General features: G+C 43.1%; 1 protein-coding gene across 1 annotated transcript in view; it reads right to left on the reverse strand.

Annotated features, from left to right (window-relative positions):
- Window positions 1-934: 934 nt before the first annotated feature.
- The window catches only part of LOC123733219 (maternal embryonic leucine zipper kinase), a 37602-nt gene continuing 22642 nt past the window's right edge, over window positions 935-15894 (reverse strand). Inside the window, exons 14-18 of the mRNA XM_045712650.1 lie at window positions 13596-13704; window positions 12132-12294; window positions 10667-10770; window positions 2821-2908; window positions 935-1966 (exon numbers count right to left, since the gene is read on the reverse strand). Of these exons, the coding sequence (XP_045568606.1) occupies window positions 1877-1966; window positions 2821-2908; window positions 10667-10770; window positions 12132-12294; window positions 13596-13704 (554 nt within the window). The 3' untranslated portion in view covers window positions 935-1876. The remainder of the gene's footprint in view (window positions 1967-2820; window positions 2909-10666; window positions 10771-12131; window positions 12295-13595; window positions 13705-15894) is intronic.

A 15894-nucleotide genomic window follows, 5' to 3' on the forward strand; every position in this document is an offset into this window, starting at 1 on the left:
AGTGTAATATTTCTACACAGTGAGTCCCATCTAGTTTAATATGTCTATAAATTGAGCCCCATCTAGTGTAATATTTCTACACAGTGAGTCCCATCTAATGTAATATTTCTACACAGTGAGTCCCATCTAGTTTAATATTTCTACAATGATAGTAATCTGTATTATATTGTCCATTTCAGAGCTGTCCAACCCTGTTCCTGGAGAGAAACCCTCCTGGAGGTTTAACAGGAACAGGGTTGGAGTTAAAACCTACAGGAGGGTTTCTCTCCAGGAACAGGGTTGGAGTGTAAACCTACAGGAGGGTATCTCTCCAGGAACAGGGTTGGAGTGTAAACCTCCAGGAGGGTATCTCTCCAGGAACAGGGTTGGAGTGTAAACCTACAGGAGGGTTTCTCTCCAGGAACAGGGTTGGAGTGTAAACCTACAGGAGGGTATCTCTCCAGGAACAGGGTTGGAGTTAAAATCTACTGGACGGTATCTCTCCAGGAACAGGGTTGGAGTTAAAGCCTCCAGGAGGGTATCTCTCCAGGAACAGGGTTGGAGTGTAAACCTCCAGGAGGGTTTCTCTCCAGGAACAGGGTTGGAGTTAAAACCTCCAGGAGGGTATCTCTCCAGGAACAGGGTTGGAGTTAAAGCCTCCAGGAGGGTTTCTCTCCAGGAACAGGGTTGGAGTTAAAACCTACAGGAGGGTTTCTCTCCAGGAACAGGGTTGGAGTTAAAACCTACAGGAGGGTTTCTCTCCAGGAACAGGGTTGGAGTGTAAACCTACAGGACGGTATCTCTCCAGGAACAGGGTTGGAGTTAAAGCCTACAGGAGGGTATCTCTCCAGGAACAGGGTTGGAGTGTAAACCTACAGGAGGGTATCTCTCCAGGAACAGGGTTGGAGTTAAAACCTACAGGAGGGCATCTCTCCAGGAAAAGTCAACACAAACACAAACTCTCTTCAAACTCCATTTATTTTGTTCCTTTACAAAGCGTTATTAACATAAATCATCTCGTACAGACAGAAAACATACTATATAGTTAAAACAACATTTCTCCTACAAAAGTAAAAGACATGATAGAGAAACAAGTAAATTGGGAATCCTATTACTGGTATATGTACAAACAAACAAAGTTGTATTAATGCTTTCATTGAACTGTTATTCTGTAAAGAATTCATGCTTTCAGTAAACTATTATTCTGTAAAGAATTCATGCTTTCAGTAAACTATTATTCTGTGAAGCTAAAAAGGTCTATGATTTCGTAACACCTCAAAACTCCTTCCTGCTACTGAATCAGGGGGGAGGAAATAAAACGTGACACACTTAAAAGGAAACATGTTTAAGGAGGAAAGGAATGTCACATGTAAAAGACAGGAAGTTGTAATCTTATAAAACGTGACACTGATCTCAGGTCAGTTTTCCATGTCGATCCCCCCCTACTAGTTATAGTTACACTAGTTAAGGTTGAGGAAATGGAGACTGTTCCCAGATCTGTGCTTCTAGATCAGAAGGTGTCTAACTCGTTCCACCGAGGGCAGATATCTGCTGGTTTTAGTTATTTTACTTTTTGATTTGTGCCAGGTGAGGGGAGGTCCTGGACAACCAGGTGAGGGGAGGTCCTGGACAACCAGGTGAGGGGAGGTCCTAGACAACCAGGTGAGGGGAGGTCCTGGACAACCAGGTGAGGGGAGGTCCTGGACAACCAGGTGAGGGGAGGTCCTAGACAACCAGGTGAGGGGAGGTCCTAACTAATCAGTGACCTTAATTCATCAATTAAGTACAAGGGAAGAGTGAACCTGCAGACACTCTGCCCTACATGGAATTAGTTCAAGACACCTGCTTTAAGTGCTGGACGTGGACATGATGTGACATCAACAGGAAGTAGTGACGTCTAGATGCTGGAAGTAGAGAGAATGTCCTCCACCAGGTGTTTGTAAACCCAGGAGTCTCCCTTCAGCCTCTGTCTCCTCACACACACCACCTACAACACACAGCATCAATCATCCATCAATATCAATAATCAATAACCAGCACTAACAATCAATAACATGATGCCTGCTGGGTGTCAGTAATCAATAACGTGGTCCCTGCTGGGTGTCAGTAATCAATAACGTGATCCCTGCTGGGTGTCAGTAATCAATAATGTGATCCCTGCTGGGTGTCAGTAATCAATAACGTGATCCCTGCTGGGTGTCAGTAATCAATAACATGATCCCTGATGGGTGTCAGTAATCAATAACGTGATCCCTGCTGGGTGTCAGTAATCAATAACGTGATCCCTGCTGGGTGTCAGTAATCAATAACGTGATCCCTGCTGGGTGTCAGTAATCAATAACGTGATCCCTGCTGGGTGTCAGTAATCAATAACGTGATCCCTGCTGGGTGTCAGTAATCAATAACGTGGTCCCTGCTGGGTGTCAGTAATCAATAACGTGATCCCTGCTGGGTGTCAGTAATCAATAACGTGATCCCTGCTGGGTGTCTGTAATCAATAACGTGATCCCTGCTGGGTGTCAGTAATCAATAACGTGGTCCCTGCTGGGTGTCAGTAATCAATAACGTGATCCCTGCTGGGTGTCAGTAATCAATAACGTGGTCCCTGCTGGGTGTCAGTAATCAATAACGTGATCCCTGCTGGGTGTCTGTAATCAATAACGTGATCCCTGCTGGGTGTCTGTAATCAATAACGTGATCCCTGCTGGGTGTTCAGTAATCAATAACGTGATCCCTGCTGGGTGTTCAGTAATCAATAACGTGATCCACTGTGGCAGCAAACGGCTGGTCAATAACCAGCACTAACCATCAATAACCTGATCAGTAGTAATCAATATGTACCTCAGGTCTGTGCAGCAGACACACCTCCAGCTCAAAAGCCATGGTGACCTTCCCAAAGTCCCCCTGGGTACGACACTTCAGAGTATAGCTGGGGAGAAGAGCGGAGTCTGTTTAAAGGGAACATCCCTCCATCTGTATTCTGTTTATTAAAGGGAACATCTGTATTCTGTTTATTAAAGGGAACATCCCTCCATCTGTATTCTGTTTATTAAAGGGAACATCCCTCCATCTGTATTCTGTTTATTAAAGGGAACATCCCTCTATCTGTATTCTGTTTATTAAAGGGAACATCCCTCCATCTGTATTCTGTTTATTAAAGAGAAACATCCCTCCATCTGTATTCTGTTTATTAAAAGGAACGTCCCTCCATCTGTATTCTGTTTATTAAAGGGAACGTCCCTCCATCTGTATTCTGTTTATTAAAGGGAACGTCCCTCCATCTGTATTCTGTTTATTAAAGGGAACATCCCTCCATCTGTATTCTGTTTATTAAAGGGAACGTCCCTCCATCTGTATTCTGTTTATTAAAGGGAACGTCCCTCCATCTGTATTCTGTTTATTAAAGGGAACGTCCCTCCATCTGTATTCTGTTTATTAAAGGGAACATCCCTCCATCTGTATTCTGTTTATTAAAGGGAACATCCCTCCATCTGTATTCTGTTTATTAAAGGGAACGTCCCTCCATCTGTATTCTGTTTATTAAAGGGAACGTCCCTCCATCTGTATTCTGTTAATTAAAGGGAACGTCCCTCCATCTGTATTCTGTTTATTAAAGGGAACGTCCCTCCATCTGTATTCTGTTTATTAAAGGGAACATCTGTATCCTGTTTATTAAAGGGAACATCCCTCCATCTGTATTCTGTTTATTAAAGGGAACATCTGTATTATGTTTATTAAAGGGAACATCTGTATTCTGTTTATTAAAGGGAACATCCCTCCATCTGTATTCTGTTTATTAAAGGGAACATCCCTCCATCTGTATTCTGTTTATTAAAGGGAACATCTGTATCCTGTTTATTAAAGGGAACATCCCTCCATCTGTATTCTGTTTATTAAAGGGAACATCCCTCTATCTGTATTCTGTTTATTAAAGGGAACATCCCTCCATCTGTATTCTGTTTATTAAAGGGAACATCCCTCTATCTGTATTCTGTTTATTAAAGGGAACATCCCTCTATCTGTATTCTGTTTATTAAAGGGAACATCCCTCCATCTGTATCCTGTTTATTAAAGGGAACGTCCCTCCATCTGTATTCTGTTTATTAAAGGGAACATCCCTCTATCTGTATTCTGTTTATTAAAGGGAACATCCCTCCATCTGTATTCTGTTTATTAAAGGGAACATCTGTATCCTGTTTATTAAAGGGAACATCCCTCCATCTGTATTCTGTTTATTAAAGGGAACATCCCTCCATCTGTATTCTGTTTATTAAAGGGAACGTCCCTCCATCTGTATTCTGATTATTAAAGGGAACGTCTGTATTCTGTTTATTAAAGGGAACATCCCTCCATCTGTATTCTGATTATTAAAGGGAACATCTGTATTCTGTTTATTAAAGGGAACATCCCTCCATCTGTATTCTGTTTATTAAAGGGAACATCCCTCCATCTGTATTCTGTTAATTAAAGAGAAACATCCCTCCATCTGTATTCTGTTTATTAAAAGGAACGTCCCTCCATCTGTATTCTGTTTATTAAAGGGAACATCCCTCCATCTGTATTCTGTTTATTAAAGGGAACGTCCCTCCATCTGTATTCTGTTAAAGGGAACATCCCTCCATCTGTATTCTGTTTATTAAAGGGAACATCCCTCCATCTGTATTCGGTTTATTAAAGGGAACATCCCTCCATCTGTATTGTGTTTATTAAAGGGAACATCCCTCCATCTGTATCCTGTTTATTAAAGGGAACATCCCTCCATCTATATTCTGTTTATTAAAGGGAACATCCCTCCATCTGTATTCTGTTTATTAAAAGGAACGTCCCTCCATCTGTATTCTGTTTATTAAAGGGAACGTCCCTCCATCTGTATTCTGATTATTAAAGGGAACGTCTGTATTCTGTTTATTAAAGGGAACATCCCTCCATCTGTATTCTGATTATTAAAGGGAACATCTGTATTGTGTTTATTAAAGGGAACATCCCTCCATCTGTATTGTGTTTATTAAAGGGAACATCCCTCCATCTGTATCCTGTTTATTAAAGGGAACATCCCTCCATCTGTATTCTGTTTATTAAAGGAAACATCCCTCCATCTGTATTGTGTTTATTAAAGGGAACGTCCCTCCATCTGTATTCTGTTTATTAAAGGGAACATCCCTCCATCTGTATTCTGTTAATTAAAGGGAACATCCCTCCATCTGTATTCTGTTAATTAAAGGGAACATCCCTCCATCTGTATTCTGTTTATTAAAAGGAACGTCCCTCCATCTGTATTCTGTTTATTAAAGGGAACATCCCTCCATCTGTATTCTGTTAATTAAAGGGAACATCCCTCCATCTGTATTCTGTTTATTAAAGGGAACATCTGTATCCTGTTTATTAAAGGGAACATCCCTCCATCCTTATTCTGTTTATTAAAGGGAACATCCCTCCATCTGTATTCTGTTTATTAAAGGGAACGTCCCTCCATCTGTATTCTGTTTATTAAAGGGAACGTCTGTATTCTGTTTATTAAAGGGAACATCCCTCCATCTGTATTCTGATTATTAAAGGGAACATCTGTATTCTGTTTATTAAAGGGAACATCCCTCCATCTGTATTCTGTTTATTAAAGGGAACATCCCTCCATCTGTATTCTGTTTATTAAAGAGAAACATCCCTCCATCTGTATTCTGTTTATTAAAAGGAACGTCCCTCCATCTGTATTCTGTTTATTAAAGGGAACATCCCTCCATCTGTATTCTGTTTATTAAAGGGAACATCCCTCCATCTGTATTCTCTTTATTAAAGGGAACGTCCCTCCATCTGTATTCTGTTAATTAAAGGGAACATCCCTCCATCTGTATTCTGTTTATTAAAGGGAACATCTGTATCCTGTTTATTAAAGGGAACATCCCTCCATCTGTATTCTGTTTATTAAAGGGAACGTCCCTCCATCTGTATTCTGTTTATTAAAGGGAACATCCCTCCATCTGTATTCTGTTTATTAAAGGGAACATCCCTCCATCTGTATTCTGTTTATTAAAGGGAACATCCCTCCATCTGTATTCTGTTTATTAAAGAGAAACATCCCTCCATCTGTATTCTGTTTATTAAAAGGAACGTCCCTCCATCTGTATTCTGTTTATTAAAGGGAACATCCCTCCATCTGTATTCTGTTTATTAAAGGGAACGTCCCTCCATCTGTATTCTGTTAAAGGGAACATCCCTCCATCTGTATTCTGTTTATTAAAGGGAACATCCCTCCATCTGTATTCGGTTTATTAAAGGGAACATCCCTCCATCTGTATTGTGTTTATTAAAGGGAACATCCCTCCATCTGTATCCTGTTTATTAAAGGGAACATCCCTCCATCTATATTCTGTTTATTAAAAGGAACATCCCTCCATCTGTATTCTGTTTATTAAAAGGAACGTCCCTCCATCTGTATTCTGTTTATTAAAGGGAACGTCCCTCCATCTGTATTCTGATTATTAAAGGGAACGTCTGTATTCTGTTTATTAAAGGGAACATCCCTCCATCTGTATTCTGATTATTAAAGGGAACATCTGTATTGTGTTTATTAAAGGGAACATCCCTCCATCTGTATTGTGTTTATTAAAGGGAACATCCCTCCATCTGTATCCTGTTTATTAAAGGGAACATCCCTCCATCTGTATTCTGTTTATTAAAGGAAACATCCCTCCATCTGTATTGTGTTTATTAAAGGGAACGTCCCTCCATCTGTATTCTGTTTATTAAAGGGAACATCCCTCCATCTGTATTCTGTTAATTAAAGGGAACATCCCTCCATCTGTATTCTGTTTAAAGGGAACGTCCCTCCATCTGTATTCTGTTTATTAAAGGGAACATCCCTCCATCTGTATTCTGTTTATTAAAGGGAACATCCCTCCATCTGTATTCTGTTTATTAATGGGAACATCCCTCCATCTGTATTGTGTTTATTAAAGGGAACATCCCTCCATCTGTATTCTGTTTATTAAAGGGAACATCCCTCCATCTGTATTCTGTTTATTAAAGGGAACATCCCTCCATCTGTATTGTGTTTATTAAAGGGAAACATCCCTCCATCTGTATTCTGTTTATTAAAAGGAACGTCCCTCCATCTGTATTCTGTTTATTAAAGGGAACATCCCTCCATCTGTATTCTGTTAATTAAAGGGAACATCCCTCCATCTGTATTCTGTTTATTAAAGGGAACATCTGTATCCTGTTTATTAAAGGGAACATCCCTCCATCCTTATTCTGTTTATTAAAGGGAACATCCCTCCATCTGTATTCTGTTTATTAAAGGGAACGTCCCTCCATCTGTATTCTGTTTATTAAAGGGAACGTCTGTATTCTGTTTATTAAAGGGAACATCCCTCCATCTGTATTCTGATTATTAAAGGGAACATCTGTATTCTGTTTATTAAAGGGAACATCCCTCCATCTGTATTCTGTTTATTAAAGGGAACATCCCTCCATCTGTATTCTGTTTATTAAAGAGAAACATCCCTCCATCTGTATTCTGTTTATTAAAAGGAACGTCCGTCCATCTGTATTCTGTTTATTAAAGGGAACATCCCTCCATCTGTATTCTGTTTATTAAAGGGAACGTCCCTCCATCTGTATTCTGTTAATTAAAGGGAACATCCCTCCATCTGTATTCTGTTTATTAAAGGGAACATCTGTATCCTGTTTATTAAAGGGAACATCCCTCCATCTGTATTCTGTTCATTAAAGGGAACGTCCCTCCATCTGTATTCTGTTTATTAAAGGGAACATCCCTCCATCTGTATTCTGTTTATTAAAGGGAACATCCCTCCATCTGTATTCTGTTTATTAAAGGGAACATCCCTCCATCTGTATTCTGTTTATTAAAGAGAAACATCCCTCCATCTGTATTCTGTTTATTAAAAGGAACGTCCCTCCATCTGTATTCTGTTTATTAAAGGGAACATCCCTCCATCTGTATTCTGTTAATTAAAGGGAACATCCCTCCATCTGTATTCTGTTTATTAAAGGGAACATCTGTATCCTGTTTATTAAAGGGAACATCCCTCCATCTGTATTCTGTTCATTAAAGGGAACGTCCCTCCATCTGTATTCTGTTTATTAAAGGGAACATCCCTCCATCTGTATTCTGTTTATTAAAGGGAACATCCCTCCATCTGTATTCTGTTTATTAAAGGGAACATCCCTCCATCTGTATTCTGTTTATTAAAGAGAAACATCCCTCCATCTGTATTCTGTTTATTAAAAGGAACGTCCCTCCATCTGTATTCTGTTTATTAAAGGGAACATCCCTCCATCTGTATTCTGTTTATTAAAGGGAACGTCCCTCCATCTGTATTTTGTTAAAGGGAACATCCCTCCATCTGTATTCTGTTTATTAAAGGGAACATCCCTCCATCTGTATCCTGTTTATTAAAGGGCACATCCCTCCATCTGTATTCTGTTTATTAAAGGGAACATCCCTCCATCTGTATTCTGTTTATTAAAGGGAACATCCCTCCATCTGTATTCTGTTTATTAAAGGGAACATCCCTCCATCTGTATTCTGTTTAAAGGGAACATCCCTCCATCTGTATTCTGTTTAAAGGGAACATCCCTCCATCTGTATTCTGTTTAAAGGGAACATCCCTCCATCTGTATTCTGTTTATTAAAGGGAACATCTGTATTCTGTTTATTAAAGGGAACATCCCTCCATCTGTATTCTGTTTATTAAAGAGAAACATCCCTCCATCTGTATTCTGTTTATTAAAGGGAACGTCCCTCCATCTGTATTCTGTTTATTAAAGGGAACATCCCTCCATCTGTATTCTGTTAAAGGGAACATCCCTCCATCTGTATTCTGTTAAAGGGAACATCCCTCCATCTGTATTCTGTTTATTAAAGGGAACATCCCTCCATCTGTATTGTGTTTATTAAAGGGAACATCCCTCCATCTGTATCCTGTTTAATAAAGGGAACATCCCTCCATCTGTATTCTGTTTATTAAAGGGAACATCCCTCCATCTGTATTCTGTTTAAAGGGAACATCTCTCCATCTGTATTCTGTTTATTAAAGGGAACATCCCTCCATCTGTATTCTGTTTAAAGGGAACATCTCTCCATCTGTATTCTGTTTATTAAAGGGAACATCCCTCCATCTGTATTCTGTTTAAAGGGAACGTCCCTCCATCTGTATTCTGTTTAAAGGGAACATTCTACTGTCTATATTCTGTGTATTGTATTCTGTCCATTGTTAGACCATGTCAGCACCACTTAACTTCAATTCCTTTTATATGTAAATGCTCTTGTTGAATAAAGGTGATTCTGATAAATAATATTCAGGTAAAGAAGAGAATAGCTGAGAGAGATGGATGGAGAGACAGAAGAAAAGCTGAAAGAAAGAAAGAAAGATGGGGACTGAGGCCTGGCTTTCTGAGAGAGGGGCCTGGCTTTCTGAGAGAGGGGCCTGGCCTGGCTTTCTGAGGGAGGGGCCTGGCCTGGCTTTCTGAGAGAGGGGCCTGGCCTGGCTTTCTGAGAGAGGGGCCTGGCCTGGCTTTCTGAGAGAGGGGCCTGGCCTGGCTTTCTGAGAGAGGGGCCTGGCCTGGCTTTCTGAGAGAGGGGCCTGGCCTGGCTTTCTGAGAGAGGGCCTGGCCTGGCTTTCTGAGAGAGGGGCCTGGCCTGGCTTTCTGAGAGAGGGGCCTGGCCTGGCTTTCTGAGAGAGGGGCCTGGCCTGGCTTTCTGAGAGAGGGGCCTGGCCTGGCTTTCTGAGAGAGGGGCCTGGCCTGGCTTTCTGAGAGAGGGGCCGGGCCTGGCTTTCTGAGAGAGGGGCCGGGCCTGGCTTTCTGAGAGAGGGGCCAGGCCTGGCTTTCTGAGAGAGGGGCCTGGCTTTCTGAGAGAGGGGCCAGGCCTGGCTTTCTGAGAGAGGGGCCAGGCCTGGCTTTCTGAGAGAGGGTCCTGGCCTGGCTTTCTGAGAGAGGGGCCTGGCCTGGCTTTCTGAGAGAGGGTCCTGGCCTGGCTTTCTGAGAGAGGGGCCTGGCCTGGCTTTCTGAGAGAGGGTCCTGGCCTGGCTTTCTGAGAGAGGGGCCGGGCCTGGCTTTCTGAGGGAGGGGCCTGGCTTTCTGAGAGAGGGGCCTGGCCTGGCTTTCTGAGAGAGGGGCCTGGCCTGGCTTTCTGAGAGAGGGTCCTGGCCTGGCTTTCTGAGAGAGGGGCCTGGCCTGGCTTTCTGAGAGAGGGTCCTGGCCTGGCTTTCTGAGAGAGGGGCCGGGCCTGGCTTTCTGAGGGAGGGGCCTGGCTTTCTGAGAGAGGGGCCTGGCCTGGCTTTCTGAGAGAGGGGCCTGGCCTGGCTTTCTGAGAGAGGGGCCTGGCCTGGCTTTCTGAGAGAGGGGCCGGGCCTGGCTTTCTGAGAGAGGGGCCGGGCCTGGCTTTCTGAGAGAGGGGCCGGGCCTGGCTTTCTGAGAGAGGGGCCTGGCTTTCTGAGAGAGGGGCCTGGCCTGGCTTTCTGAGGGAGGGGCCTGGCTTTCTGAGAGAGGGGCCTGGCTTTCTGAGGGAGGGGCCCGGCTTTCTGAGAGAGGGGCCTGGCTTTCTGAGAGAGGGGCCTGGCTTTCTGAGGGAGGGGCCTGGCTTTCTGAGAGAGGGGCCTGGCTTTCTGAGGGAGGGGCCTGGCTTTCTGAGGGAGGGGCCTGGCTGGCACTGTGTGCGGGCGCTCACCCTTTCTGTGCGAAGTCGACGTGTTTCTCCGGTAGAATGGAGAGGATCTGGTTCAACACCTGGTCCGGGTTGGTCTGACTGGTCAATGTTACATTATACTGGGCCTGGAGAGAGAGGAGAGAGAGGAGAGAGAGGAGAGAGAGAGAGGGGGAGGGAGAGAGAGAGGGGGACAGACAGACAGACAGACGAGGGAGAGAGACAGAGAGAGTCAGTTTGAGTTTATGTAAGACTGAGTGATTGTTCCTTGATCCTATAGGGGGGTGTCTATATATATGTACCTTGGTCCTAAAGGGGGTGTCTATATATTTATGTACCTTAGTCCTATAGGGGGTGTCTATATTTATGTACCTTGGTCCTATAGGGGGGGTGTCTATATATATATATTTATGTACCTTGGTCCTATAGGGGGGTGTCTATATTTATGTACCTTAGTCCTATAGGGGGGGTGTCTATATATATGTACCTTGGTCCTATAGGGGGTGTCTATATTTATGTACCTTGGTCCTATAGGGGGTGTCTATATATATATATATATATATATATACACCTTGGTCCTATAGGGGGTGTCTATATATATATATATATACACCTTGGTCCTATAGGGGGTGTCTATATATATATATATATATATACACCTTGATCCTATAGGGGGTGTCTATATATATATATACACCTTGATCCTATAGGGGGGTGTCTATATATATATACACCTTGATCCTATAGGGGGGTGTCTATATATATATATATACACCTTGATCCTATAGGGGGGTGTCTATATATATATATATACACCTTGATCCTATAGGGGGGTGTCTATATATATATATATATATGTACCTTGATCCTATAGGGGGGTGTCTATATATATATATATATATATATATGTACCTTGATCCTATAGGGGGGTGTCTATATATATGTACCTTGATCCTATAGGGGGTGTCTATATATATGTACCTTGGTCCTATAGGGGGGTGTCTATATATATGTACCTTGGTCCTTAGGGGGGTGTCTATATATATGTACCTTGATCCTATAGGGGGTGTCTATATATATGTACCTTGATCCTATAGGGGGGGTGTCTATATATATGTACCTTGGTCCTATAGGGGGGTGTCTATATACATGTACCTTGGTCCTATAGGGGGTGTCTATATATATGTACCTTGATCCTATAGGGGGGTGTCTATATATATGTACCTTGATCCTATAGGGGGGTGTCTATATATATGTACCTTGGTCCTATAGGGGGGTGTCTATATATATGTACCTTGATCCTATAGGGGGTGTCTATATATATGTACCTTGGTCCTATAGGGGGGTGTCTATATATATATATATATATGTACCTTGATCCTATAGGGGGGGTGTCTATATATATATATATATATGTACCTTGATCCTATAGGGGGGTGTCTATATATATGTACCTTGGTCCTATAGGGGGGTGTCTATATTTATGTACCTTGATCCTGCGTGGTCCGTCCCGTAGCCCTCGTCTCTTGCTGGGTGTGAGCATGGTGATGACTTTATCCAGCCCTCTCTCCAGACTGCCGAATACCTTACCGCCCTTCCTCTTCTGGCCGCTGTCCCCCCGAGACGCCCCCGCCAGGTCTAACGACCGGGACCTAAGAGACGGACGGACGGAGGAGGACAACGATCTCAAGACCAGAGGTTCTTTTTTGATATTTTTCCTCCCCAAGTTTCCTGATATCCAATTGGATGTTGTCTCATCGCTGCGACTCCCCAACGGACTCGGGAGAGGTCGAAGGTCAAAGCAGCTCTAATTCTTAAAAAAACACACGGCTCGGTTAACCCGGAAGCCAGCCTCACCGACGTGACGGAGGAAACACCCCAGTCCAACTGACAAACGTGGTCAGCTTGCAGGCGCCCGGCCCGCCACAAGGAGTCGCTAGAACACGACGAGCCAAGGACCCCCCCAGCCAAACCCTCCATTCTAACCTCGGGATGAGCCAAGGACCCCCCCCCAGCCAAACCCTCCATTCTAACCTCGGGATGAGACAAGGACCCCCCTCCAGCCAAACCCTCCATTCTAACCTCGGGATAGAATGGATACTTTCTGTTGTCTGTCTTTATCAAGTCATCATCAGTAACCTTCTCTCTGGGCTGAAGGCCAGTTCCTCCATCATACCTTCTCTCTGGGCTGAAGGACAGTTCCTCCATCATACCTTCTCTCTGGGCTGAAGGTCAGTTCCTCCATCATACCTTCTCTCTGGGCTGAAGGTCAGTTCCTCCATCATACCTTCTCTCTGGGCTGAAGGTCAGTTCCTCCATCATACCTTCTCTCTGGGCTGAAGGACAGTTCCTCCATCATACCTTCTCTCTGGGCTGAAGGACAGTTCCTCCATCATACCTTCTCTCTGGGCTGAAGGTCAGTTCCTCCATCATACCTTCTCTCTGGGCTGAAGGTCAGTTCCTCCATCATACCTTCTCTCTGGGCTGAAGGTCAGTTCCTCCATCATACCTTCTCTCTGGGCTGAAGGTCAGTTCCTCCATCATACCTTCTCTCTGGGCTGAAGGTCAGTTCCTCCATCATACCTTCTCTCTGGGCTGAAGGTCAGTTCCTCCATCATACCTTCTCTCTGGGCTGAAGGTCAGTTCCTCCATCATACCTTCTCTCTGGGCTGAAGGTCAGTTCCTCCATCATACCTTCTCTCTGGGCTGAAGGTCAGTTCCTCCATCATACCTTCTCTCTGGGCTGAAGGTCAGTTCCTCCATCATACCTTCTCTCTGGGCTGAAGGTCAGTTCCTCCATCATACCTTCTCTCTGGGCTGAAGGTCAGTTCCTCCATCATACCTTCTCTCTGGGCTGAAGGACAGTTCCTCCATCATACCTTCTCTCTGGGCTGAAGGACAGTTCCTCCATCATACCTTCTCTCTGGGCTGAAGGTCAGTTCCTCCATCATACCTTCTCTCTGGGCTGAAGGTCAGCATCTCCATCTCTTCTTCCTCCTTTCTTTCCACTCTCTCCCTCTGTCTCTTCCTCGACGGGTCCTTGCAAGTACTGCCGCCTCCTCCTGCAACACACACACACACACACACACACACACACACACACACACACACACACACACACACACACACACACACACACACACACACACACACACACACACACACACACACACACACACACGGGAAAAGTGTGTAACACATGTCAGTACACACCACATGGGACAGAGAGCAGGGAAAGAGACAGCAACACCTGTCACAGTACACGCCCAGGGACCCACACACACACACACACACACACACACGGTCCCTGGTGTGTTGGTCTGGACAGAGCTGTCAGCTGTAGCAGGACTGGAGAGGTGGGTTATAAATTACACAGAGAGAATGTGTGACATCAATATTATTAGTGAAAAACTGCTCACAGATATCTACATAGATCTATCTCTACATAGATCTATAGATCTAGATCAACTACCTCTTCCCCTACTGTATTTATTTATTTTATTTTGCTCCTTTGCACCCCATTAACTCTATTTCTACTTTGCACTTTCTGCTACTACAAATCTACCATTCCAGTGTTTTACTTGCTATATTGTATTTACTTTGCCATTATGGCCTATTTATTGCCTTTACCTCCCTTATCTCACCTCATTTGCTCACATTGTATATAGACTTATTTTTCTACTGTATTATTGACTGTATGTTTGTTTAACTCCATGTGTAACTCTGTGTTGTTGTATGTTGTCGAACTGCTTTGCTTTATCTTGGCCAGGTCGCAATTGTAAATGAGAACTTGTTCTCAACTTGCCTACCTGGTTAAATAAAGGTGAAATAAATAAATAAATAAAATAAATAGATCTCTCTCTAAATCCATCTATATCTACATAGATCTATATAGAGATAGATCTATATTCTCTCTCTCTATATATATATATATAGATCTATCTATCTATATTCTCTCTCTATATATATATAGATCTATCTATCTATATATATAGATCTATCTATATTCTCTCTCTCTCTCTCTCTCTCTCTCTCTATATAGATCTCTCTCTATACAGATCTATCTCTATAGATGTATATAGATCTATCTCTATCTATATAGATCTATCTCTATATCGTCTGTATTATTTGTCAGAGGTAAAAGCCAGGATCCAGTGAAAGGCTGAGACAGAGCAGGATACATAATAAACCAACCATCATTATCATCGCTCTCATTGAAACGCAGAGGGCCAACAGCTAACAGCATTAGCATCCCACTCATTCACAAATAACTGTTATGGCGTTAGCCACGCTAGTTAGCATTGGGCTAGCTATAATTTAAAAAAAAATGGGGCACACTTTTGGGGGTCGACAGTGATCATAATTCCACACACACACAGATAAATATGAGTCTTCGGCACAAAGCTGCTAAATGACTATTAGCAGAATACAATTAACTTGCAAATGTGCCACTTCTGATTCTGAGTGGTGGTGGGGGGGCTGTATGTCCCTTTAAAACCCCCACAGGGAATCAACTCACCGTAGGTAGGGAATCAACTCACCGTAGGTAGGGAATCAACTCACCGTAGGTAGGGAATCAACTCAACATAGGGAATCAACTCAACATAGGGAATCAACTCAACATAGGGAATCAACTCAACATAGGGAATCAACTCATCAACTCAACATAGGGAATCAACTCAACATAGGGAATCAACTCACCGTAGGGAATCAACTCAACATAGGGAATCATAGGGAATCAACTCAACATAGGAAATCAACTCAACATAGGGAATCAACTCAACGTAGGGAATCAACTCACCGTAGGGAATCAACTCACCGTAGGGAATCAACTCACCGTAGGGAATCAACTCACCGTAGGGAATCAACTCACCGTAGGGAATCAACTCACCGTATTGAACTGTAGTAGGGAATCAACTCACCGTATTGAACTGTAGTAGGGAATCAACTCACCGTATTGAACTGTAGTAGGGAATCAACTCACCGTATTGAACTGTAGTAGGGAATCAACTCACCGTATTGGACTGTAGTAGGGAATCAACTCACCGTATTGAACTTTAGTAGGGAATCAACTCACCGTATTGAACTGTAGTAGGGAATCAACTCACCGTATTGAACTGTAGTAGGGAATCAACTCACCGTATTGAACTGTAGTAGGGAATCAACTCACCGTATTACATTTACATTTTTTTTTTTAAACATTTGAGTCATTTAGCAGACGCTCTTATCCAGAGCGACTTACAGTAGTGAAT

The sequence above is a fragment of the Salmo salar genome, unplaced genomic scaffold, assembly GCF_905237065.1.
Source record: "Salmo salar unplaced genomic scaffold, Ssal_v3.1, whole genome shotgun sequence".
Classification (NCBI taxonomy): Eukaryota; Metazoa; Chordata; class Actinopteri; order Salmoniformes; family Salmonidae; genus Salmo; species Salmo salar.